The sequence below is a fragment of the Zootoca vivipara genome, chromosome 5 (assembly GCF_963506605.1).
Source record: "Zootoca vivipara chromosome 5, rZooViv1.1, whole genome shotgun sequence".
NCBI classification, from domain to species: Eukaryota; Metazoa; Chordata; class Lepidosauria; order Squamata; family Lacertidae; genus Zootoca; species Zootoca vivipara.
This window is the reverse complement of record NC_083280.1, coordinates 397,246-424,089: the sequence shown is the minus strand read 5'-3', so window position 1 is coordinate 424,089 and position 26,844 is coordinate 397,246. Positions and strand designations below refer to the sequence as shown.

The 26,844-nt window shown below is 52.0% G+C and overlaps 1 protein-coding gene across 6 annotated transcripts in view; it reads right to left on the bottom strand.

Moving 5' to 3' along the window:
* Positions 1-15,744, bottom strand: part of ATP13A3 (ATPase 13A3) — a 50,103-nt gene extending 34,359 nt beyond the window's left edge. For 3 of the 6 annotated variants that reach the window (XM_035132983.2, XM_035132990.2, XM_060274238.1), the window contains exons 1-2: positions 4,165-4,994; positions 622-795 (exon numbers count right to left, since the gene is read on the bottom strand). In XM_035132983.2, coding sequence (XP_034988874.2) covers positions 622-795; positions 4,165-4,419 — 429 coding nt within the window. In that variant the 5' untranslated portion in view covers positions 4,420-4,994. Of the gene's footprint in view, positions 1-621; positions 796-4,164; positions 4,995-10,884; positions 13,291-14,577 lie in introns of those variants that run through there. The other 3 variants (XM_035132984.2, XM_035132986.2, XM_060274239.1) reach the window with 3 other exon arrangements.
* Positions 15,745-26,844: the final 11,100 nt, after the last annotated feature.

Sequence of the window (26,844 nt, the reverse complement as noted above, 5' to 3'; positions counted from 1 at the left end):
TTTTATGAGATTTAATAATGAGGTACCATGTAGCACCTCTAGCAGGCTTCTGCATAGAATTTCCATTCTGCTTTCTTCCCATCTCCCCCAGCAAAGTCTGCCCCTTTCCCCTCTCCTCCGGAGCCTGCAAGGAAGGGCCAGGCCACTTTGTTTTTCTATCTACAACACCCGGCGCTTCTCTAAAAACAGGTGACAATTCCAGGCTGTGAATACGGCCTGCGAAGGCACCGCTTGGCCAGGCTGCAGAACTGCACAAAGCCGGACAGACATGCAACCGGTCATTTCTGGTTGGTGGTCAGTCCCTAAGCTGAGGAGATCCCTGCACAGATCACATGTGAAGTCCAAAGCCCAGGGTCATTGGGGCTACTTTGAGAGCGGCTGCTCAAAACACTCTTTTTAAGAGCAAGCCCGCTTGACCCCCTCGGAAGCTTCCACAAGAATTGAATAGCTCCTGCCAGTTTTTAAGCCAGGGTGGGGAGGCAGAAACCAGGGAGGTGACCCTCTGGGTCAGACGCTCCTACCGCCATGCAAAGAAAGCTTCATGGCAGAAGCCTGCCCTGCCCAGACGCCACGGCCAGCCGGGTCCTCCAGGTCTCCCTGGGCATCTCTCCCACCACTCACTGTTGTCCGCAGCAGAACCACTTTGCTGCCTCGGAGCGAAGTCCTCTTGCACGTTGCCTTCACCCGCCACTCAGGCATCCAGTAGAGGAGGAGGAGGAGGAAGCCGCCCGTGCAGAGCACCCCCACAGCCACCAGGACCATCTTCCACCGGCAAAATGTGTAGCCGTAGATCTTCTGCAAGGAATGTTGTAAATGTTAAGGATATATATATATATGTATAATTATTGTTCATAAAGATCCACATGAATGTACAGGCACATGTCTGAAGCAGCACAGGAAGACAGGCCTGACTGACACCATTTTGACTCTCTCTCTCTCTCTGACCAGAATCACACACACATTTCCACATGACTTATCAACTTGGGAGCCATAATAATCCTGTAAACCGGAGGCTCTGCCAGCTGGACATTTCCCCATAAATGGTGCCAGACTACTAGCCATCTCATTCACAATGGAAGACTCCTCCGAGCAAAAGATAGTGATCAACTTTTAGGAAACTGTTACTTTCTCTTTGTGTTTAGGAATTCACACCTGGGAGGGGCGAGAGGAGGACTAGGAGAGGTGTCAAAGGTGCTCAGATTTCTACCTTGAACCCTCCCTTTTTGTGAGGTATTGATTACCTAGCTGTGATGTAGGAATGATTTATTTGGGGGGTGTTTCTTGGTGATGGGAAAACTGATAAAAGTGGAGGTTCTCTTTTGTTCTGGGTTCCTTCCTTGTTCTCCTGCGTGAGGGGAAGGAGCCTGTTGCAACAGCAAAAATAAAGGCTTTGCTTCTCAAACTTCTCTGGTTGGCCTCTGTTATATTCTCCGACCGATGGAGAACCCAATAAGGGCTCTTGTGTACCCCATAAGGGAATAAGAGCAGATTTTTGCTTATTACAGGAAGAAGGGGAACAAATCAGACCAAGGCAATGGCACAACGGGCAGCGTGGGCAGAACAGCCTCAGGACGCCTCTGCTCTGCTCTCCCTCCCTGTGGCAGGACCAGGGGGGTTCCTGGAGGTGACTCGCTTCACGGCAGGAGCTGCTGCTTCAGGCAGACCCTGGGGCAGCCAAGGAGAAAGGGCGACTGCGAGACACACGGAAACCGTCTGCTGCAAGAGCTGCAGGTCCTATCAGACTCTTGCGGGGGCTACTGGAGAGCAGGACAAAGAAGCCACACACACATCACCCTGTCCTGCTACTGACCAAGTGACGGGGGGGGGGGGGGGAACACACCCAGGATGAGAGGAGGGCAGAAAAACAGCAGGGGATAAAATCAACAGCAAAATGTGACCAGGAACTTGTCCCTAGTGAGTTCTCTCCAGCCTCTGCATGAGTTCCAAAGCAGTTACTGGGGGGCAACTGAAAACATTTTGGAAGAATCGCTTCTGGCAAGACAAGGGAGTTTGCTTTTGTGCTCTAGTGCTGCTGACTCCCCAGGGCAAAAGGCCCTCAAGATTTCTCCACCAGCTGTGCTTCCAAGCACCCACCTACTCACTCCCAAGCTCCAGCTTGTGCGCTCAACCCCAGAAACCCAGATGGACAGACTGCCAGAAGGCGGTCAGCTTTCTGCCAAGGGCTGTGACACCGGGCCAGTGAAACACTTCCGCGCATGAGATACAGGCAGTCAAGGCACAGGGCAGAACGGCCAGGGAATTCTCTCAGGGGGCTGGATTAGATGGGCTTCCCTTCCAACTCTGCCATTCTGTGATTAAATCCCACATCTCTGGTTTGCTCTCCCCCGCGGGGAAATCCAAGGACACTGGAAGCCAGTGAGGAGGCCCTGAGCAGCTTCCAGACACAGCAAGAGGCCACGATGGATGGCAGAACAGAGAGGGCTGTCCTGGCCTGGCCACCTTGAGCCTCAGAAGAGGAGCCCTTTGGGCAACACAGGCCCAGCTGAAAGGAAACACACAGCCAGGGAACAGGACTAGATGATGACGCAAATGAATCTGACCCTCCTGTATTCACCTTGGGCAGAATTTTACTGTCTGGAAGAGCTGAGGGTTGGGGGGGCAGGGAAGGGAGGCAAGCAGGCAGGTACTTGGATGGTGGCCAAAGGCTTCTTTCCACTGTCACACGGCAGAGGAAACGGAAGCAGCGGGAGCCCACAGGAAGATGGAAAGAAATCGGGGCCAGAAACCTGTCCGGAGCAGCTGCAGGGAAGCTCTGTGAGCTCCACAGAGGGGGTGGGAAAGGTGGGCCAGTCCTGACAAAGCAAACCCCCATGGGCCCCAAGAGTGCGGCCTGGGAACCCCCCTGCCCACTTTCTCCACACCAGGAGTCATTTTATAAACTTGTGCCATGCCCCCCTTTCTTTTTTCTATGCCCCAAAGCCCAACATGCTGTAAGCTTCCTCCTAGAGCAGCTGCTCCAGCCCCTCTCAATTGCCCTGCTCAAAAGCTCTTCCTGCTCTAGTTTCCTTTTTGAGGGGGGGAGGGGGCACCACGGATGTGCACAACAGCATCATGACATGTTCAAATATATGAAAGGATGTCATATGGAGGAGGGAGAAAGGTTGTTTTCTGCTGCTCCAGAGAAGCGGACACGGAGCAACGGATTCAAACTACAAGAAAGAAAATTCCACCTAAACATTAGGAAGAACTTCCTGACAGTAAGAGCTGTTCAGCAGTGGAATTTGCTGCCGAGGAGTGTGGTGGAGTCTCCTTCTTTGGAGGTCTTTAAGCAGAGGCTTGACAGGCATCTGTCAAGAATGCTTTGATGGTGTTTCCTGCTTGGCAGGGGGTTGGACTGGATGGCCCTTGTGGTCTCTTCCAACTCTATGATTCTATGATTCTATGACATTGACAGACTGATTTCCGGCCCCTTTCCCTAAAGATCCTGAAGGTGGAATCTGCTTTTCCCGCAGCTGCCGCAGCCGGAATTGGCATTGCCACCCCTTTCCTGGTCAGCCACGCTCAAGGCATCATTTCTCACCTGCTCACAACAGCCCCCCCCCCATCAGCCAATAACCCCACCTGCCCCGTAATCACACACGCCAAAAGCAGGCTAAAGTTGTCTATGGTGAAAAGAGGCTTCTTTCCATGGAGGGAGGGGCAGGGGATACAACCCTGCAGGCGCCATGCCCCAGACCCTCGAGGGCAGCCCGTGGAGATGGGAAGAAGAAGAGGAGGAGGAGGAGGAGGAGTTTGGACTTGATATCCCGTTTTATCACTACCCTAAGGAGTCTCAAAACGGCTAACATTCTCCTTTCCCTTCCTCCCCCACAACAAACACTCTGTGAGGTGAGTGGGGCTGAGAGACTTCAGAGAAGTGTGACTAGCCCAAGGTCACCCAGCAGCTGCAGGTGGAAGAGCGGGGAAGCGAACCCGGTTCCCCAGATTATGAGTCCACCGCTCTTAACCACTACCCCACAGCTTGGCAGCCAGTCTTCTGTGCAGGGTCTCCTGGCATCTTCTCAGTCAAGGGAGAAAAGCCCTTCTATCCTCCGTGGTCCTGGGCTTGCAGACGGAGAAGCCTCACAAGGAGGACTCCAGAAAGCAAGGAAAGGCTCCGCTCCCTGTTCTAAAAGGAAGCAACAAAACCATAATGGCAATTACCATCTCATCTTCCTCGCCTTTGTTGACCAGCTTTTCCTCATTCTCCATGTTCAGCGTGACGGGATCAGACACCAGCGGACCTGCGCTGAGAAAGAAAGGGGGAAAGAAGTCTTTAAGAAACATGTTGCCATGATTTGCGGAGCCTGCAGCCACTGCCGGCACTTTCTCCAAGGACTCCCCCAGACCAAAGGACGCACACTGAGCACAAGCACAGCTTCCCAAACTTTTCACGTTGGGGGCACACTTTTCAGACATGAATCATTCCACGACACAGTGATTCAGTTTTACAAGCAAACCGGAGGTTAAACTAACCCCTTTCCAGACCCGGGAGGAGCGCGGAGAGCGCTTGTGCGACACACTGCAGCCAACACACTAATGTGTCGCAACACACACTCTGGAAAGCTCTGTGCACAAGTCTGTTTCAATGTCAGCTGCCAACAGCAGCCCCAACCCAGAAGAAAAACCATGGCAGGAGAACTGTAGGTTTATAGCTAGATCCCAATAGAACAGATGCAGCAGAATTTTAGCATGAAACTCTTAAGCATACCTTGAATTGTGTGTGTTCCTGTAATGCTTTGCTCATGATACTTACAAGCATTTCTTCAAATATATCTATATATCTTTATCTATCTATCAAGGTGAAATATTAGCCAGCGATATTTCCAACAAGGCAAAGCAAACTCTCCTTCTCTCCAAGAGACCTATGCCTCCTCCTGCTCCAACTCACCCAGAGCTGCTGTTACACAAGAGTAGCCAGCATATTCCTTCTTGACCCGCACATGCCTTGACCACCCTGCCAATGCAGCAGAACCCTGACTCTCCACATCTTAATACATAGAATCATAGAATCATAGAATCATAGAATCATAGAGTTGGAAGAGACCACAAGGGCCATCCAGTCCAACCCCCTGCCAAGCAGGAAACACCATCAAAGCATTCCTGACAGATGGCTGTCAAGCCTCTGCTTAAAGACCTCCAAAGAAGGAGACTCCACCACACTCCTTGGCAGCAAATTCCACTGCCGAACAGCTCTTACTGTCAGGAAGTTCTTCCTAATGTTTAGGTGGAATTTTCTTTCTTGTAGTTTGAATCCGTTGCTCCGTGTCCGCTTCTCTGGAGCAGCAGAAAACAACCTTTCTCCCTCCTCTATATGACATCCTTTTATATATTTGAACATGGTTATCATATCACCCCTTAACCTTCTCTTCTCCAGGCTAAACATACCCAGCTCTCTAAGCCGTTCCTCATAAGGCATCGTTTCCAGGCCTTTGACCATTTTGGTTGCCCTCCTCTGGACACGTTCCAGCTTATCAGTATCCTTCTTGAACTGTGGTGCCCAGAACTGGACACAGTACTCCAGGTGAGGTCTGACCAGAGCAGAATACAGTGGTACTATTACTTCCCTTGATCTAGATGCTATACTCCTATTGATGCAGCCCAGAATTGCATTGGCTTTTTTAGCTGCTGCATCACACTGCTGACTCATGTCAAGTTTGTGGTCTACCAAGACTCCTAGATCCTTTTCACATGTACTGCTCTCAAGCCAGGTGTCTCCCATCCTGTATTTGTGCCTTTCATTTTTTTTGCCCAAGTGTAGTACTTTACATTTCTCCTTGTTAAAATTCATCTTGTTTGCTTTGGCCCAGTTGTCTAATCTGTTAAGGTCATTCTGAAGTGTGATCCTGTCCTCTGGGGTGTTAGCCACCCCTCCCAATTTGGTGTCATCTGCAAACTTGCTCAGGATGCCCTCAAGCCCATCATCCAAGTCATTGATAAAGATGTTGAACAAGACTGGGCCCAAGACAGAACCCTGTGGCACCCCACTAGTCACTACTCTCCAGGATGAGGAGGAGCCATTGATGAGCACCCTTTGGGTTCGGTCAGTAAGCCAGTTACAAATCCACTGAATGGTAGCATTGTCTAGCCCACATTTTACCAGCTTCTTTACAAGAATATCATGGGGCACCTTGTCAAAGGCCTTGCTGAAATCAAGATAGGCTACATCCACAGCGTTCCCTTCATCTACCAGGCTTGTAATTCTGTCAAAAAATGAGATCAGATTAGTCTGACATGACTTATTTTTCAGGAACCCATGCTGACTTTTAGTGATCACAGAGTTTCTTTCTAGGTGCTCACAGACTGTTTGCTTAATGATCTGCTCTAGAATCTTTCCTGGTATTGATGTCAGGCTGACTGGGCGGTAATTGTTTGGGTCCTCTCTTTTCCCCTTTTTGAAAATAGGGACAACATTTGCCCTCCTCCAGTCTGCTGGAACTTCGCCTGTTCTCCAGGAATTTTCAAAGATTATTGCCAGTGGTTCTGAAATCACCTCTGCCAGTTCTTTTAATACTCTTGGATGTAGTTCATCTGGCCCTGGAGACTTGAATACATCTAAACTAGCCAAGTATTCTTGTACTACCTCCTTACTTATTCTGGGCTGTGTTTCCCCTGCTGAATCATCTGCTCCATATTCTTCAGGTCGGGCGTTGTTTTCTTTCTTGGAGAAGACTGAGGCAAAGAAGGCATTGAGGAGTTCTGCCCTTTCTCTGTCCCCTGTTTGCATTTCACCATCTTCTCCTCTGAGTGACCCCACTGTTTCCTTGTTTTTCCTTTTGCTACGGACATACCCATAAAAGCCCTTTTTGTTGCTTTTAACCTCTCTAGCGAGCCTGAGTTCATTCTGTGCTTTAGCTTTTCTGACTTTGTCTCTACACGTGCTGGCTATATGTTTGAATTCCTCTCTGGAGATTTCCCCCCTTTTCCATTTTTTGTACATATCCCTTTTAAATCTTAACTCAGTCAAAAGTTCTTTAGATAGCCAGCCTGGCTTCTTTAGGCACCTTCCATGTTTCCGTCTCATTGGTATTGCCTGAAGTTGTGCTTTTAATATCTCCCTTTTAACAAACTCCCAACCATCATGAACTCCCTTCCCTTTTAGTATTACTGTCCATGGGATTTCACCCAGCGTTTCCCTAAGTTTTCTGAAGTCGGCTTTCTTAAAGTCTAGAATTTGGACCTTAGTATGCTTGGTTGCTCCTTTCCGCTGGATAATAAACTCCAGAAGAGCATGGTCACTCCCACCTAATGATCCTGCCACTTCTACCCCACTAACCAAGTCATCACTATTGGTTAGGACCAATGCCTGACATTAGTTCAGGCATCCCCAAACTTCGGCCCTCCAGATGTTTTGGACTACAATTCCCATCTTCCCCAACCACTGGTCCTGTTAGCTAGGGATCATGGGAGTTGTAGGCCAAAACATCTGGAGGGCCGCAGTTTGGGGATGCCTGCATTAGTTCTTCAGCTGAGGGTTTCACAGGACTTCTCCTGTTTCTTGTCATTCCAGCTCACATAGCAAATTCCCCATCAACACCTCATTTAATCTTTCCACCTGTGGCAAACGTTTCCTATAACCTCTTGAATTATTTTCACGTCTGTCCATAAACGTTGCCTAGCTCTGCACCCCCACCGCATGAGCAATCTTCGCAAGGACATCTGAAGAGCCCTGGGGCTGGATCAAGCCCGTGGCCCACCTAGGCCAGCATCCTGTTCTAACCGTGGGCGAAGCCTGCAGGCGGAACTGAGCCCAAGAGCCCTCTGCCCCCTGACTAGGGAGCCACCAGGGCTGGAAGCCTCACTCAGCCGTATCCTCCATTCATTTGCCAAAGCTTTTTTCGGGCCGCCTGAGTTGGTGGTCCTGGGGGAGTGAATTCCAGAGTTTAACTATGCATTCCCATAACTAACCAGCTAACTCTAAATAGCACAACACTTCCAGAAGAGCAGAAAGCTGCTCCCGGTCAGAGGGGAATGAGGAACCTGTAGGCAGGGCCTGCTGTATTTTAATTTTTTGTAAAGGGCCTCCTAATCTCAGGTGCTTTATAAATAATAAAGTTATTAAGATCTTGAGACTGCCCTGAGAGACACTCAGCCCAATCCCTGTTCTCCCTCCCTCCTCTGGAAACATCTCAAGAGCTCAGCTGGGCTCCACATATGCAAGCAGGGGGCAGGGGGGAGAAAGAGAGAGAGAGAGAGAGATGCTTTCATGTTGAATTTCTATCTTACGAATATATCAGACCAGCCACCATCGGTGCTCAGAAATCCCTGGGATAACCGCTTTCTGCTGCACCACAAAACCAAGCTCAGAATATGTAAAAAATGCTGAAGAGGCCTGAGGCCACCCATACCTCCGTTTTAGACTACAACTTCCTCTCCTGCGAAAGACAACAGTTTTCAGAATGAAACCTGCCAGAGCGTCCACAAGCTTATCTAAACAGCAAAAAATGCCTCCATGGGAAATAAATGACTTCCTGTGCTCACTTACCTATGGCTGAGTGTTCTGAAGTGACCCAAGGTGCCTGGCCCTTGAAGAAAGACTTTAACTGTTAGCTTCAAAACAACGAAGAGTTTCTTTCCAGGTGATGTTATAAAAGAGTGGGTGTGTCAAGCTCTATAGTCAACATGGATTTTTGCCTTTTGAAAGGGAAGTCATCTTGTAAGCAGGCATTTGCACGGGAATCAAAGGGTCACACGGTCCTCTCTCCCCACCAGATTAAATAGCTCAACTTTAAGTAGGGAGGGGAGGAGAGATAGCTCTATAAATCCTTCTGACTGCCCTAAATTTATGAAAGGGTTTTTTTGCACAGGATGCGTGAGATGCCGCTCTTTGGGCTCAAACACCCAGGCCAAGGCAAATGTCCCTCCCTTCGCTCTGCAAATCAAAGGCTTCAGATGCCTCAATGAATCAAGAGCGACATCAAAGTTTGCAGCCAGGCATGGCTGGGGCACCCGGCTCAGAGAAGAGCACCAGAATCAACCCATTTCATCCCTGGGTATCTTGGCGTGCCCAGCTAGGCCTTCCTGGGAAAACCTCCTTGAGTACATCTGCAGAGGCAAAACTGCTGATGGGGCTGGCAGGCGAACATCTCCATTTCCGTTCACAAGTTGCCCGCAGCTCTTTGAACATCCCCTCCCTCAGACGTTATTCAAGAGAATGAAAGCAAGGCGTCCAGAGGGGCATAGACTCCCAACCGGACTCCCTCCCTCCCGCCCGGCTGCCAAGTGTCCAGCCACCAACTCTTCTGCAAACAGCCAGCACGGCTGAGGTGAGGCCACGGGACCTAGGAGCGGGGCTAGAAACTCAGATATATCATCTAATCCCCAAATGATCTTAAACCCAGGCTGCTGTGATGGAGTTATTATTATTAATTCATTTCATTTCTATAGCACTTTTTTATTTTAAAGAAGAAATCTCAAAGCGGTTTAAAGCACATTAAAACATCAAGCCAAATGATCCAGAATACTGTACAACCATTCCAAGCTTCAAGGGAAATTTCTCAGCTCCCTCTCCAGGTGACTTCTGCCCTTCCCCAGTCGCCAACCGGGCATCCAGAGACCTCCACCTGGGCGCAGCACATGGACCCGCGCCAGTCAGAAGCCGTGCCTGGCGCCTGGCTCATTTCTAACACTGGCTGGGCGAAAGAGGAGGAAAGGCTTCTGGAGCAAAGGGGCATCGTGAGCCCAAGAGCAGCCGGCATCTCACGCAGATGCCAGTCGCTCCAGGAGGGCAACAGCCAGCAGTGCTGCAACCACACAAATGACAGGGAGCAGCAGCAGCAGCACTCCTGGCCTCCGAGGAGACGACAGAGCCTGTTGTGTCTCACTCGGCACCCTGCAGAGGTCACCCCCAAAGCCAGCCAGAGAGCAGCAGCTCCACTGCAAGGAGGACGGAGAATTCCCCAAGCAGCCTTTACCCGCCTGGTGCCCCCGGCCAGAGATGCTCCGGCTGCAGCTCCGTCAGCCCCAGCCAGCACAGCTCTTTGCAAAGGCTGTCAGGAAGATTCAGGAACAAGAGCGTTAACGGAACGGAGGACGAAGAATATGAGTTCACCTGACCCTTAAAAAGGGGAGAACCAGAAAAAGGGAAAACAAAGCGCTTAATAACACACAGAGGCTCCCACCTCAGGCCACACGAGGCCAACAGCACAACGTCCTCCTCCGGTGTAATGGCAAGATGCCCCAGTGGGTGTAGGAGAACCCCAAGGTTTGCAAAAGGGAAAAAAGGTATTTTTAAGAACGCCCCCAAACAGCCAACAAAGGCTGAGTCACAGATTTCTGGCTGACTGTCGGATGGGAAACAGAAAAGAAGGAATGGAATGAAGGCGGGCGCAGGGAAAAGGGGAACTCCATGAGGCAGTGTCTCTTTGCCAGTCCTGCTTTGTCCCGTAACAGAGAATGCCATTTCCCCAGATCCACTCAAAGGTAAGAGAACCGACAAGCTCCCAGCACAGCACAAGTGAGAAAGCAACAAGGAAGTTTAAAATAATCATCATCACCATCTGGTAGAGAAAGGAGAGAAATTAATAATACTTCAATCCCCTCTGGAAAGAACGTCCCACTTGCATCATAGGCAGCATGGCTTCACCGCTGAGTATTCTTAAACTTTTGAAATGGTGAACTTGGAAGGCTATGGGGGAGAAATGAGAACACAGCTTCCCTGTAAGTCCAGCCCCCCAAAACGAAGACAACCCCACCATCTCTTGGACCTCAGCAACCTAGGTGCCGCTGTTGGCCAACAGCCAGGCACTAGGCACAACACGGCTGGAGAAACCTCATGAGACCTTCAGGCTGAAGCAAGAACACACGGCCACCCCCTACACTGCAGCCCCCCAGTTCGCTCGTACGCTTCCTGCTGCTTCTGGGTCTAGAAGACACAAGACACACCTGGCTGCCTCTCCTGCCACCAGCAGGGCCCTTCCTCTCTTGGGAAGCATCCGGCCAGAGGGAGGCAAGAGGTGGCAAGAGCAGGCAGGACTGGCCTCCCTGGAGCAGCAGCTGCCCAAGGTCCTCCTCCTCCTGCTGCTGCTGCTGCTGCTGCTTTTATCAGTGGGGCTTGCGTGAAGCCCTTCTTAACAGCCAGCCCCCTATCTACAAGGGAAGCCCCGCCAATGAACTATTTTGTCTCAACCCTTAAATTAGAAAGTATCCAGAGGGCAGCTTCAGCTGCCTTATCAAGAGAGCTTTTGGCACCCCTCGCCCTGGAGGGTTGTTTGGAAAAAGAAAAAAGACAAACATCCCCCCCACAACAATTGCAAGGCGGTCTGGGGCTGTGTTGGAGGACGTGTCGGCGGCCCCCAGACGGACGGACGGCGCAGCCCCCTCTATTCAAAGTGCCCTAATGGCCCGCGAGGGGCCAAGCCCCCGGCCCAGGCACAAGGCACATTCGCCCCGATGTTATCTCCATCGCCAAAAGCACTAAGGATATTATGCAGCCGACCAAACCCTTCCTCGCTCACACAATGGGCAGCTTTGTGCTCGGAACCGGAGTAAACACACAATGCAGGACGCAAAAATGGTGAAAGGGGCGCCAACACTTTGCAGATGAAGTCAGCCCGACTTCTCCGTTATCATTTGCTCTGTGGAATAAATCTGAAGGCCCCGCACGGTCAGTGCTGGAGAACCAGCCATCCTGGAAGAGGCCAAGAGTCAACGGCAGCGAGGAACCTGAACTGAAGGCCTGGATTCGTGACTTTAGGAGAAAGAAGAGAGCTGCGAGGATTCCAGGCTCGCCCTTTGTAATATCTCTAGAATTCGCAATGTTTCTAGACCTCACTGTTATGGAGAGTCACATAAAGAGGGATGTGATACAAGCACATGAAGAAAGAAGAGTCTGGCTTGTGGGTCAGGCGCAGGGTGGTCCAACTGATCCAGCGCTGCATCTCCCACCACAACCAGCCAGAAGTCAAGGACACACATTCAACATTCAAACAAGGGGTATACAGTGTAAAAGGAGGAAGCATCACCAATAAAACAAAAAGACAACACAAAACCAGTCAAGAGATTGTGCAAACAGGAATTCGGGGAATTCCTACAGATAAAAACAGGGCCTGGGGTGGAAAGAGCTGTCTCTACAAGGCACTTGAAGCAACGGGGCAGAGGGAGGAAAGGGGGCAATAGAACAAAATGCCCATTTTGGGGTCACCACCCTGTGACCTTTCGTGGGGTGCAGTACTGCAAGCAGACTCTCCCCAGGTGATCCAGGTGATCTTGCAGGTCCTATGCATGAATGAATCTGCCCTTTTGAATCTCCCCTCATTCAACTTCGCTGGATGACACACCAAGTGGGTTATTATAACACAAGAAGCAGACTTCTCTTTCTCTCCCCCCCATTTTTACCCCTGTCCTCCCCAGCTCACCACTAGCCTGAAACACTGCCTGCTTCAGCTCCTCAGACTCCCTTCCTGCAAAAGCAAGTTCACAACTGGGACCTGCCCTTTATCTTCTGCTGTGAAGACAGGCACAGCTTTTCTACAATCTCCTTATCCACCTTGAGCAGCCACTGACTCTCTGGGAGATCCCTTTCAGGTGGTCAACCCCATCGCCTGGTCAAGAGGAGGAGAGAGCACCAAGAGTTCCAGCCTGGATTAACTCCAGAAGCACCTTTTCTGCTACGGCTGCCAGCCAGCCAAACAACTAGAACAGTTTGGGGATGAGTTGAAATATGGCCTGGATCTTCTGTTCTGCTTTTCAACAGCTAGTTTGGCTCCAAGCTCCCCGAACACCACTAAAAGTTTAATCCATGTGCAAGTCATGCTCCAACGCAGCAATGCTCCCCTCACAGAAGTGACGCGGTGCCACCAAGGGAGATGGCCTTTCTGAAACACCCCATGGGGTCTGCAGCAGGATGCCACCCCTCCTTTGCCCGGCTGGTGCCTCCCTCTTTCTGCTATGCTCTCTGTTGGCCCAAAAGGCTTTGTCCATCCCGCTGCGTAATAACTGATATTATTCTTCCTGCAGTTCTTCTCAGAAAAGAACGCCTCAGGAGGAACCAACGGCTCCACCTCCACCCAGCGTGCTGGAAGGCACGGGGACAAACTCCCTGGGAAGACGCATGGCCACCTGAGCAGGCATCTGCCCAGGCCGTCAGGAGGCCTCGTGATACTGAGAGCGCAGGGAATGAGGGGAAAGGGTGAGGGACCTTTCCAGGTTAAGCAGATCACCCAACTGATGCCTCCGGGTGCTGCTATTTGGGATTTCTGTTTTGCCTGAAATGTCAAATATAGATCCTGTACAGATTCAGGTAGGTAGCTATGTTGGTCTGATGCGGTCAAAATATACATAAAAATATAAAAATGTCCAGTAGCACCTTGTTCTTGGTATAAGCTTTCTTATGTACAGTATGCACACTTCTTCAGATACACTGAATCAGAAGTCACCAGACACTTATATATAGTGGGAGAAAAACCCCACCCACCCCACCCTCCCATTATATATACGGGTCTGGTGACTTCTGATTCAGTGTATCTGAAGAAGTGTGCATGCACACGAAAGCTTATTCCCAGAACAAGCATATACAGTACTGTATATACAAAGAGACTACTGAATTTCCACCCAAGCACATCTTTGGAAAGTTACTATTTGTACCTGCAAACAAAGATCAATTCCAAGGCCCTTTGCAAGAGGCGCCTGTCGACAGAAGGTGCAAAGCCACTCATGCCTGGGGCAGGTGACCTCCCAGCGCCTTGGACTCCTCCAACTGGAGCCTGGTTAGTCAAACTGCAGCTGCTGCTGCTGCTGCTGCTCCCAGCCTGGGCTCCCAGCCCCCATCCCACCCCCACCCCGTCCAACTTTACAATCCCTGACTCTCTGCCTTGCCTTGGCACAGACAAGCCCCCCACCCTCTGCCCAAGAAACGACGGTGCTTCTGCTGCTGCTAGAATGGCTCAGTTGCTGAACAGCAAACAAAGCTTCACACTTTACTCCACTAAGAAACCTGGTACAATACGCATGACATCACTGTCCAGTCAATACCTGGAAATCTTGCAAGCATACCAGATCGGTTCAACAAAGCCCTCCTCTCAATGCCCATGTTATCACTTCCCATCTTGGGCTTTCTGGTATAATGCAGGCTTTTGTTTCAGAGTTGAGGCTTAAGGAAGACCATTGTATCTCGCAAGCACAAAAACCAAAATGGTATTTACATTCGTAAAAAGTGGATTCTTTACATAAATATTATTTTCTGTAGAGAAAAGCATGCCGCATTTGGTTGACCGAGCTGGATTGAAAAGCAAAGATTGTGACAATCCCAGGAACTGCTGGTGCCTAGATCCGTGATCCGTTGGTCAAGCGTTACGGCTGCAGTCCAACAGACACTTGGGAGCAAGTCCTCATTGGACTTGGCAGGGCTCACTTCTAACTCACTTCTGACAGGCACACAGAGAGAGAAAACACACGGATTTCGACTGGACCTTTTTCCGCACAAGGATGGAATTGCTCATGTGTGAAGGAGACCCTCTTTGCTTGCCGCTGGAAGGGTTGACTCGACAGCCCCCGCAGGCCTGCAAAACCTAACAGTGTGTCCTCGCCATGTTTTCCCATGCAAATTATAACTACAGCATAATGCCCCTTTCTACTTACACACCAGGGAAGCACGGAAATGTCCTCTGCACCATCTGCTAGCCACGTGACCCACAGGCGCACCAGTGCTTGCCTTGCCGACCTGTGCAACAGCCGCCTTGCTGGACAGACCCAGGAGTCCATCCTGCCCCAGATCCAACTCCAGCAAGCAGGTGCCCTCAGAAGTTCTTATGCAGATCTGTTGCCATGTCCTCTTCCCCCACAACGATGTCAGGCAGGCATTGCATCACATCACAGCATACACTAGGCCAGGCGTGCCTCCTCTTCCACGAATCTGCCTGGTCCTTTTTAAAAAGAAAGCCGCTTGCGGTCCAGTGCTGTGAATGCTCCGCAGGAAGGCAATGCAAATTTTTGCACTCAGCCCGCACTTTAGCCCTGGTTATTCCTGGGCAGGTTCAACTCAAGGCCAAGCAGCACTTAGCGCTTGTGAGTCACAGAAATCCAGTAAACTTTGATCGGCTTCAGAAGTTATTTAATAACTTGACCCCCACCCTGAGAACTAGCAGGTCTTTTAGCAACAGGGGGGAAGTTCTCACAGAGCCTAATGGAATACCCCTGCTCCCAGTATGTCATCCCTCCCTCTGGTTTTTGCCATTCCTTGTAAATTTAAATCCCATAATGAGGAAAATCTCCAGGGAGTTTGGCAAGGATCTGCAAGCTCCCAGGAGAGCCCCTTGGACAGGATCCCAGCGGCTGCCCCTAACAAGCACGTCTAATTGCTGCAAGTGCATTTTGGCAGAAAGCAAACGAAAAGGAAAGCCCGGTGGCACCGTGCGTGTGCAAAGAAGGCTGGTGGGAGGGCAGGCCAAGGGAAGGACGCTTCTCTTGTGGGGGACTCAAGAGCCCACCTAGACCAGCCGTGTCCTCAGGAACACAATTCCCAAGATCCTGAAGCCTCTCTCCCCCAACCTCTGAAAGGGTTAAGGAAGAGATTTCAAAGCATCTCTGAGCAGCTTTTTCCACAGCGGCTGCTTGGAGGGCTGGTGCTGATTATTCCAGCGCTGAGACAACCACCCAAGGCATACATGCGAAGCTGCGAGGAATCTTAGTATTCTTTACAAACTGCACCTCAATTGACTGAAACGTTTGACTGTATATCTGTACAAAATCATTTATTTTGCCACTGTTTTGGACAGCTCAGTGTCATAAAGACAGCTCAGTGTCATAAAGAGCAAAATAAACACAACATAGTTCTGAAAAAAAAACCCAAGATCATGGCCACTGGTCCCATCACCTCCTGGCAAATAGAAGGGGAAGAAATGGAGGCAGTGAGAGATTTTACTTTCTTGGGCTCCTTGATCACTGCAGATGGTGACAGCAGTCACAAAATTAAAAGATGCCTGCTTCTTGGGAGAAAAGCAATGACAAACCTAGACAGCATCTTAAAAAGCAGAGACATCACCTTGCCGACAAAGGTCCGTATAGTTAAAGCTATGGTTTTCCCAGTAGTGATGTATGGAAGTGAGAGCTGGACCATAAAGAAGGCTGATCGCCGAAAAATTGATGCTTTTGAATTATGGTGCTGGAGGAGACTCTTGAGAGTCCCATGGACTGCAAGAAGATCAAACCTATCCATTCTGAAGGAAATCAGCCCCGAGTGCTCACTGGAAGGACAGATCGTGAAGCTGAGGCTCCAATACTTTGGCCACCTCATGAGAAGAGAAGAATCCTTGGAAAAGACCCTGATGTTGGGAAAGATGGAGGGCACTAGGAGAAGGGGACGACAGAGGACGAGATGGTTGGACAGTGTTCTCGAAGCTACAAACATGAGTTTGACCAAATTGCGGGAGGCAGTGCAAGACAGGAGTGCCTGGCGTGCTATGGTCCATGGGGTCACGAAGAGTCGGACACGACTAAACGACTAAACAACAACAAAGTTCTGAAATCTCTTGCAAATCAACACAGGCAGCTACATTGACAATCTAGCTCAGTACTGCCTACACTGACTGGCAGCAGCTCTCTAGGATTTCAGCCAGAGAGCCTTTTCCCAGCTCTGCCTGGGGATGCTGCCACTGGGGCCTGAGCACTGGACCTTTCCCCTTTGCGACCCACTGCAAACACTCTGCAAATAAAGCAGCTCAAACACACGTTGACCAAGACCACAGATTCTGCTCAAGGTTCTTACACAGCCTGGCTACAGAATCCTTTGGGGCAAGAGGCTGGCCATGGGTGCCCTTGGCTCTTGTGGATGGTGGGAGCAGAAAATACCTCCCTAAGGGAAGGGGCACTTCCTGAAACCACAGGAAGGAACCTAGTCAGAATTGCTCTGGATGGACCTCAGTGAATTCCGGCCGTCTGGTGCCAAACGGGCAGCTTTAGTTCAAGGCGATCAAGCCTGTTGAGGCAGCCCAGGCACAAGTGTTCCTGGATGAAACAGAGTCTTTTGGACCTGTTCAGTGCCCACCTTGGTTCTGGAACTGCCCTCTTCATTAGCAGTGCCAACCTCTGGTGGCACCCGGGTTGTGGAAGACCCTCTCTGGGGAGACCTGCTAGGTTCCCCAGCTGCCAATCTAAACACAAGAAGAGAAGACGTGTTTGTCTCAAACCTTCCAGGGCAGAAAACAGCCTTCTACCTTGGTTCGCCTACCTCTGGGATATGTGGATTTTCATACCAGGGAGCCTGGCGCCCTTCACACCTTGAACAGGGAGGAACTCTGCCACTGAGCTACCGCCCTTCCCCCTGAAGCCAAGGGGAGAGAGAAATATGTCACTCAGAGGTGGGGCTGGATTCCCAACTCCCAACCAGGTGGTCAATGGCTAGGGATGATGGGAGCTGCCCTCTGGCGTGTCTGAAGGGCCACCACAGTTCCCCTCTCCATGCCGGCCCTTCAAGGGGCTGAGCAGCAACAACTCTGGGCTCTCTCCCCAGATGCTTTTAGGCACTGATGCTCCCACATCTCACCATCATGCAGTTTAATTGCGATTTCATTCTGGACACTCTGCATATTACGATCTAAGAGTTCCCAACATGGCAAGATCTAGGGAAAGAAGCAGACCTGTGCCAGCTAAGTTGTGCGATGTTGTATATCCTTCCGTGCCCTCTCTGGGAAAGCCCCAGGGGGCAAACACACTGGGGCAGGGCAAAAGGTCTCGGCAAACATCCCCTCAAAAATCCTCTGTGCAGGAGAGGCTCTCTGACAGTCCCCCTCCCCACTTCTCCATCTTTCTACTGTTCCTTTTTCCTGCCACCTGCGCAAAGCTGCAATCGCCTAAGGAAACCACACGCTCAGCTGCTGGCCTGCTGCCCTTGAATGTGAGGACAGGGGAGGATGCGGGGCCAGGCGATCCGTTTGGAGTTGCCAGGCATTTGGAAGACGCAGCCACCTTCCGACCTCTATTTCCTCGCCTGCTCTGACCCATGGTGGGGCCAAGAGCCCAGCCCCTTCCCCACGTGCTCCGTGACAGGGCTCCCTTCCTGCTCGCCCAACGAACTTCTCCGGGTGCTTCGGAAGGCAGCGATCAAGGCGGCGCTCCGAGGAGCGAGGGAAGGAAGCGGCGGCATCCGAACTCAGGTCCCAAACTGGCGCCACGTGCCGGGCTTGGGGTGGGATGGATCCCAGGTGGGGAGGGAGAAGGCCGCCCCCGGGAGGGAAGTCCTGGGCCCCCCACGACCAGAGCAGGAGCCCCCCGGCCAGGACGGAGGCGGCACCCGAGACCCCAGGAGACGCCCGGCCTTCTCCTCCCCGCCCGGCTCCCTTCCCCTCTTCGCCCCCCCCCTGCGCCGCCCCGGGACACCCACCTGCGGCCTCCACGTGTCAGCCGCTTCCCACGCGACGCCCGACGCCGGCCAGGGTCCCCTCTGCGCAGGCGCCGCCGCCGCGTCCCTGCTGGGCCTCCGCTTCCGCCTCCTCGCTCCCCTTCGGCGACGGACGGACGGAGGGACCGGCCGGGGGAGGGGCTCGCCTCGCCTCACCTCGCCTCTCCGCCTGCGCCCCCGGCCGCCGGAAGCGCCTCAGCCCCGCCGCGCCGGATGGGACGTCGCCGAGCTCCGCCTACTTCCGCTCGCCGGACGGCTGACGGGGAAGAGCCCGGCGCGCGGCAGTCTCGCGCTGTTGCCGGGCAACGCGGACGCCGGCCCCGCCCCGTGCGGCGGAGCCGGAAGGGATCCCCGGGGGTCATTCAGTCTGACCCTCTCCAGGAAAGCACAGAAGGGGGAGGGGCGCAACGTGTGTAGAATGGTGAAACAGAACATGTATATATAAATTTAAATTGTAAATACATTTATATAACTTTATCTATAAATTATATATTCATATAAATGTTCATATAAATTTAAATTGCTTCTAAAACAGAAAAATTATATTTAAATTTTCTGTTTTACAATTTAATGTGCTCCTTTTTTCATCCTTAAGGTGAGGTGCCTCCAGGAAGTGGCCTCTCCTGTGAAGGCTACCGTCTCCTGTGTGAATCAGACACCGTCCGGTGTATGACTAGACTAACTCGAAATCATTATAGACAATCAACGCTACACGAAGTATAAAAAGTCAATATGAAAAAAGAAAAATATGAGACGTACGACTACAACAATGATAAGGGTTGTAAAGACTTTATTATGTCACAAACTATGTAACAGAAAACAGTACATGCTTAAATTAATTGCATTTGTAAAAGATGAGTTATAATTCACATTTGGAAAGCGAAGGAAACAACACCAAAGGAAATGAGAAAAGTAACAAGCAGAAGAAGAAGAAGGGAAGCCAAAGAATAAAAATATTAGAAATGTACTTGAAAGGAGTACCAATATTTTTTTATTATTATTATATTTTTATTTTTTTTAATTACTTTCCCCTTCCTTTTCTCCCCCCCCCCCTTTTTTTCCTTTTCTCACCTTTCTTTTTTGTTACCTTTTTTTGTGGAATTTATGGTATAATTTATGGAAAACTTGATTCTGAAATAACCATGAATGGAATGTTCTGTATTATCTTGATGAAAAAATTTAATAAAGATTATGTTATTAAAAAAAAAAACACCGTCCGGCAATGGGGTGCTCGTGCATGTGCCCTGTCCGTTTGCCTCCCCAGGCACTGGCAACCCACGCTATGCCACTGCCCCACAAGGTTCGACAAGTTGCTGCCCCTCCAATACTGGCCTGAGGATGCCCTGGAGGGCTTGGAAGGGGGATGAGACAAACTCCCCAAGGAAGAAGAGTTTGCAGCTCTCAGCAGCCGCGAGTCGCGATCGACCCGCCATGATCCAGTGTGTCCTCCGTGCTCAGGCCTGTCCCTCCGCACGCCAGCCATGTACAGGGGCAAGCCCTGTGGCCACGGCCGTCTTGCAGGCTCCCTGGAAGCATCAGGCGGAGCGGGGCTGGAGGCGATAGGCTGCCCGGCTGGGTGGACCTGCCTTGGCCTGATCCCACGCGGGTTCCCTGCGCTCTCCAAACATGAAACTCCGTGTGCAGCATCTGGTGAAGATTTGGGCGGCGGGAATCTTGGAAACGGGACAATGGGCTGGGAGGGCCTGCTGTGGTCTGACCCAGAAGGACGGACTCTCCTTGTGCTAAGCGGGTCACGTAAACAGGTCCTTGCATAAGCAGTTTTGTGGAGCAGATAAAAGGGATAACAGGATGCTTCCTTTCTCGCTGGCACAAGGGCAACCACCGTCCGCAGAATAATGGACACCTGGACACCAACCCCCGAGTCACAGAGCCCAGCCAGCTTCCCCCCAGCTGCCAAACTCCTGTCTCCGTGGCAGAGTCTTGGGGGGGGGATGTCTGGGCTCTGGGGGTGGGCTGGCAGTCACTGACAGGGACCCCCCAGCAGCAGATCTGCACCAACCCACCCAAAGGCCCACCCAGTCCCTTGCTCAGCCGACAGGATAGAAACCCCCACTATGAGAGCAGCCTGACTGCATCCTCATTGGGCAGCCTGGGTTGTTTTTTTGGGGGGGGGGAACCCATCTTATGTGGGGGGTGGGCACCAGTCTCAAAGGCTTTCCGCCTTCTCCCACCATCGGCTCCTCCTCACCCGGTTCAGCCCCTCTTTACCAGGTTAGCTCTCAGATCTCTCCTGGGGGCAATACAGAATCCGGCCTGCCGAATGGGAGCCAGATGTCCTTGGCGTTGGAAGGAGGGCATCATCGCCCCATCTCACAAGAGCCGCCTTTCTTTCTGCCAAGGCTCCTGGGGCAGGCAGGTCGAGAGCAGCTCCGTGAAAACAGCCGTTTGGTTCAGCAAGCCAATTCTGAGGGCAGCCAAGACAAAGCAGTCCGTCCCATTCCCCCTCTCCACCTTCAAATCTTGGACCGCACACTCTCAGCACACTCTCAACACACTGGTGGACGTCCAATGAAGATGGATGTCAGGAGATTCAGGGAGGATAAAAGAAAGGACCTTTTCACACAGCACAGAGTTTAACTGTGGAACTCCCTCCCACCGGAGGAATGATGGGCACCAACTGGCATGGCATTAAAAGAGGATTAGACAGATTCCTGGAGGAAGAGAAGGCTATCGAGGGCTCCTAGCCAGGATGGCTCTGCCCTGCCTGACCAGTTGGAGGCAGCAAGGCCTCCGAAAACCAGTTGCTCTTGAGTTCGAATCCTGCTTGCTGGTCTTCCACAGGTCTCCCAGGATTCTGGACTTGCTTCAGATTAGCTTCCAAGCACTGAGACTGGGGAGGGCACCAGCTGAAAATCAGGGGCTTCCTCTCCCAGGGAACCCGATGCCCAGCGAGACGAGCCAATGGGAGGGGGGGCTCCTTTCTTCTCTCCTGGGAGTGTCTGGGTGGTCCTGGAAATTCAGGCAAGGAGACACAGATCATGTTTGCCTCCCTCTGGACACCTCCATTCAAACTTCAGACTTGGCCGGAGAAATCCTGGCAGATCTGGGCATTTCCCCTTTCCCTCAGCAAACGCTCCCCCCTGAAGCGATGCTGGGATCCATAAAGCTGCTCTGAGCATAAGGCAGAGTCTTACTGCTGGTTGTGATCTTAATTGTTTTAAGCCAGGCACGTCCAAACTCTTTTGGGGGGGGGCCTAATGCTGCCCCCCGACCGGTTTTATCTGGCCCCTGTGGCAGTTTATTTATTGGGGTTAAATCCTATATAAAGTTCAACAACTTCAATCCTAAACCACGCATGTTCACTTAATCAAATCTTTGAAAAAAGTTTGGGCACCCCTGTAAATTTAAGCTCTCTCGTGCATAGGAGAGGGTGATATCTAAAAAAATAATCTTTTAAATAAAGAATACGCAAATCCCTAAATCAATTAGTCTGAGGGCAGAGAAGGTAATGTGCAATTAAAACTGGGTAGGGAATTGATGTGCAAGTTAAGCAGCAGTGGAGAATGAATTTGCCTATGGAGCTGCTTAAGGCTGGATCCCTCCCGGTCGGCCTGCAGCATTGCACCAGTTCCAGGGATGGAGTCTTGTCCACTGGAGCAAGACCTCCCCCCTCCCCAGCCACTGCCTCCTCCTCCTCCCACCACCCCAGAGGTCCTCAGGAGAGTCATGTTTTCTCTTTGGCCTCTTCCCTGGCATCCCTCCAGGGACCCTTTCAAAAGCCCTGGGAAGGATTCCCCCAGGGGCATCCCAAGTGCCAGGGCCTGGTTTCGATGGAGAGCTTCAATATTTACTCACATGGTTCTGTCCATTGAAGGGTTACAACCAGCAAATCCACGTTGTTGTTGTTGTTGTTTTTCCTTTTCCAAGACTGTTCTTTGCTTCCTCTCAAAGTCTTTCAGCGGCAAAGAGAAGTTGGACAAACGACGTCCTTGTTGCTGGGCTGCTAATTGATGTTCAAAACTCTCTGTGAAGGGGCTCCTTGATGTCGTCTTTTTCTCACAGAGAAATAAAAAGGGACCTCAGAACACGAGAAACTCTCCCGCCGGGGCCACAAGTGGCGCTTCTGCACCCGACCTTTCAGAATTAAAGTGGGTCTTTTCTTCTGAAAGTGAGGAGCAAACTTGGCTTGCAGGGGAAGGTTGGGTGAAATAGCAGCTGGAGGAGGGAACCCCCTGATTCTTCAACTGCCTCTCCTGTCCTTTGATCTCCGTGCTGACCTGTCCTGCAAAGTTGAGGCTGGTCGGCCCGAGGCACATCCTCTCTCCCTTCCGCCTCCTGCTCTCTTCTGGAGTACCAGCGGCGAGGAGTTCACCTTGGATCGCTTTCCCCCGGAGAACAAAGCAGGCAAACACAGCAGCCTTTGTTTCTCCAACCCGTTAGCCAGCCTGGTCCTTCTTGCCTAGCCGAGAATGCACTTCCAACAACAAACAGCAGCTTTCCTATTCTAAGCCAAGTCTCCATCTTTGCAATGAAGGCGATTCCAAGTGGGGACGCATCTCACTCAAGCTCACTTGCGCTGTGGCCTGCAAACTCCGCCTGCGGGCTATTTTGCCCCGTGTGCCCGGCTGCTCCCTGCACAGTTTGGCCCCAAGAGGGAAAGGGAGAAGGAGCCACAGCAAGCAGTGGGTCGGTTTTCTGTCCGTGCTGCCCCGTGGCACAGGGATGGAGGCTGAGGGGGCACCAGCAGCAACTTGGGTGCTGCCTGCCAGAAGGCTCTGGAGGACAAGGATCAGGCCCACCGCTGGATCAGGCCCACCACCTGCCTCTGGGCCCCTTGCTGCAGGCATTCAGGGCCATGCCACTTCCCAGCCAGGAGTAGGATGCCCTCCTCTCAGAGGTGAGAGTCCGGCCATGGCACCTAGGAGCTCGCCCACCGCCTTGCCCACCCACCGTCATTTCTGGCCTCCTCCGCAACTGATTCAGGAGCAGGCAAGCGACACACACTCTGCCATTGCTCCTCCGCCAGGTGGGCTTCTCACTCCTAAGCAGCTCTCTGTTCAGGATCCGGGCTTGGCTGAGGAACTGCCTGCTGTGTCTCAGCAGAAACCTGAGGCAGAGGAGGAAGCCATGGCAAAACAAAGAAGCCCAGGCCCTCAAGCCCTGGGCTTCCAAGGTGGCTCCCTCTTGCCACAGCCTCCAGGGCCCCAGCTGACAAAGGCTGCTGTGAGGCTCTGGCATCCAAAGGCAGGTCTCCTCCTCAATTGGGGGTGGGGGATGTGAAATGTATTTTGAATCCCCTTTTTAAAAATAAACTCTAGCCATTCATGCTTCACTCATTGATAACGCACAGGTCCATGTATCCTTCAGAGCATGACAGTGCCGGTTTCTGCATTTAGCAAGTGTTGCGAGGGATCTGCCAGGATCTGGTGGATCCCTCCCCTTTGCCTGCCTTGCCCTGATGCAGGATCCACCAGAGCCATCTTCTCTTTCAGAGCTGGGGGACCTATTGCCCCATAGCAGAGTAGTTGATGGGGGAACCGGCTGCTCGCAAGCAGACAGACAGGAGTGTAGCTCTTTCTCCAGCCCCAACTTTGGGTTAGAATTGATCAAGTATTTGCCTCAGATTGTCCCCAGCTCCCAATTTGGTTTTGCCCCAATGGGCTTCTCTCCTCCTGCTCAGGGCATTGTGGAACACCCTGCTGCTTCCTTGCCTAATTCTTTTTTCCTGGGCCACAACTCAAGGATCTCGCCAGGAGCCCCCACCCCAGGAGCACGGCCTCAGGATCCCAACAGCCCAGCCCAGCCTCAAGTCCCCACTGGACTCTGCAAAGGGCAAAGACAAGAGGGGGTTGAGTATTGTCTCATGGAAAAGATTATCTGGCTCCCAGGCCTGTATCTTATCAGGCGGGAAACAAACCACCCCAGAAGGGGAGACAAAAAGGGACTACAGCACAGCACAGCACATGACTTCTCAGCAGCTGCCCCCCCCCCCAGAACTGCTCATTGTCCTGGGCCATGTGCATCCCCTCCCCTGGGCAGGAGCCTTGTGGGCTCTCAGAGAGGGCAAACCAGGGACCCCTCCCTTGGCTCCCTCGGCCCCATTGTCCAGTGGGCAGACACAATGGCCTGAGGCCACTGGCCTTGGGGGCGGTGAGTTATCACCAGCCTTGCAGAGCTGATAAGACCTCTGTCAAGATGGAGCTGGGTGCAGCGAGAGATCTTACCCTTCCATGCTGTCCAGCATCACATGGGGCCCTTCTGGACTGGAGAGTAGAGCAAGGCCCCTTCTGCCCCCCCCCCTGCAAGAGCGGCTGGGTGACTTGCCCACCTCCCCAATTGCACATCACATGCACCAGGAAACCGTGGTCCAGCTCAGCATGCCCGCCCCCCCCCCCCAGCAAAGCTCGGTTTTGCCATTGCACAGGTATGGAGTTCTGCCCCAGCCAGGCTCCCCTGGAACAAATCAGTTTCTGCACATGTATACACCTCATTCAGGGGCAGAGCCTGTCTGAGGAGCCCCGGCTGGAAGAGGGAGGAAGTGGGGAGCAAGAGGAGCAGGTTTTCATTGTGGATCCCCTGGATCTGCAGAAGATCCGAAACTTGTTCCCATCTCCAGTGGGAACATTAAGAGTCCAGGTCAGCAAGGAGGCACAGCGGCCTGTTTTTCAGGAGGTTAAATTCAAGCGGCAGCAAAAAAGCTCACACATTCCCTAGAGGGCATCCACAGGCTTCTGGTATCCAGATCAAGGAAACATAACAGTCAAGTCACACCCCATTCTGCGGAGCGGGGCCACACCTGGAATATTGTGTCCGGTTCTGGGCACCACAATTTAAGGATGTCGAAAAGCTGGAAGGTGTGTAGAGGAGGGCAACCAAAATGATCTGGAAACTGGGCATGTTTAGTCTGGAAAAGGAGAAACCATTAGGAGATAGGAGAGCCATCTTCAAATCTCTCAAGAGCTGTGACATGGAAGAGGGAGAAAACTTGTTTTCTCCTGCTCCGGAGGGTAGGACTCGAACCCATGGCTTCAAGTTACAAGACGATTCCAACTAAACATCAGGAAGAACTTTCTGACCGAGCTCTTCAACTGTGAAACAGTCTCCCTCAGGAGGTAGTGGACTCTCCTTCCTTGGAGGTGTTGCAGCCAAGGTTGTGTGGCCATCTGTCATGGATGTTTGAGCTGAGATGCCTGCATTGCAGGGGGTTGGACTAGATGACTGTTGGGGGTCCCTTCCAACTCTACGATTGTATGACTAGCAAAACGGATGCCACCCACCAAGCTGCTCTGTCCGTTTCACAGTCCCCAGGCAAAGCACAACGCTAGGGTCGTGCTGAGCTGTAAGCAAAATCCTGCCCCAAGACCCCCCCCCTGCGCCTCTCAACCTGCGCCCCTTCCAGAGAGCCACCCACCGCTCCGCCACAGAGGCTGCTTTGCCTAGACGCTGGCTAGATTGTGCGCTCCCTTATCGCAATAGGAAAAGCCAATTCAGGAGGAGAACTTCCTCTCTCCAGAGAGGCTCCCGACTGCTCCATTGTCCACTTGCCCCCGCTGCTGCTGCTGCTGCTGCTGCTGCCGGGAGACGCTGGCCGGGACATCCATCTCTGCCGTGCGGACTGGAGGGGCCTCTTATCAGCCCTGCCTCTTGGGAGGGCATCCGGCAGGGATCGCCCAGCTGCTGTGGGTGCAGCGGAGGAGGAGGAGGAGGAAGGGAGCGGACCTCCCAAAAGAGCCCTGCAGAAGCAGCAGGATAGGGCCAAGCAGGACCTCATCTAGTCCAGCCTCCGGTTACAGTGACCAGGCAGGTGCTCCGAAGGGGGAAAGCCCAGAACCGGAGCACAACAGGCTGCGATGGAGATTCCCAGAAGCCGGTCCACATTGGCACATCGTGGAAGAAGCACAGAGTCACCCTGGTAGCTGAGATTCTTGCACTGCAGGGGGTTGGACTAGATGACCCTTGGGACCCTTCCAACTCTACCATTCTAGGATTCTATTAAATGAGCCCTGAAGCGGTTCTGGTCAAGATCTCCTCCTGCTCTGGGTGTCTGTTAACAGCCATAAAGTGGGGGTGGGTCTGGAAGCTAACACACACAAAAAACCCATCTTTTTACTCCAGATCGATTAACGGAAGTTCGCTTTGAGGCTCATTCGCAAAGCATTCCCATAACACTGCAGATCTCTGTAGTTCTCTCCTGATTAATACCTGCATAAAGATGCCCCCGTGTGGTGAAAAAGCAACAACCACTGATGCTTCCTGGTGGCTAAAATAGGCAGCCAGTTTTTGCAGCAGAAATGTCAGTCTGATTTAGGCATAGAATTGCCCACAAGGGAGACATGGGAAGAGATTCCCAAGGTTGCTGTTAGATTGTTCTGTTTTTAAAAAATGGAAAAATCAGTTTCCCCACAGAACCGCCCCCCCCTTGGCACATGTTGAAAAGGGGGCAATGCTGCCCAGCCCCCCACCTCCTTGGGGCCCCCACCCTCTGCACTGCCACTCCGCTTGCAGAAAAGTGCTCCTTAAAACTGCTCCCCAAATAGTCTGGCGTGTGT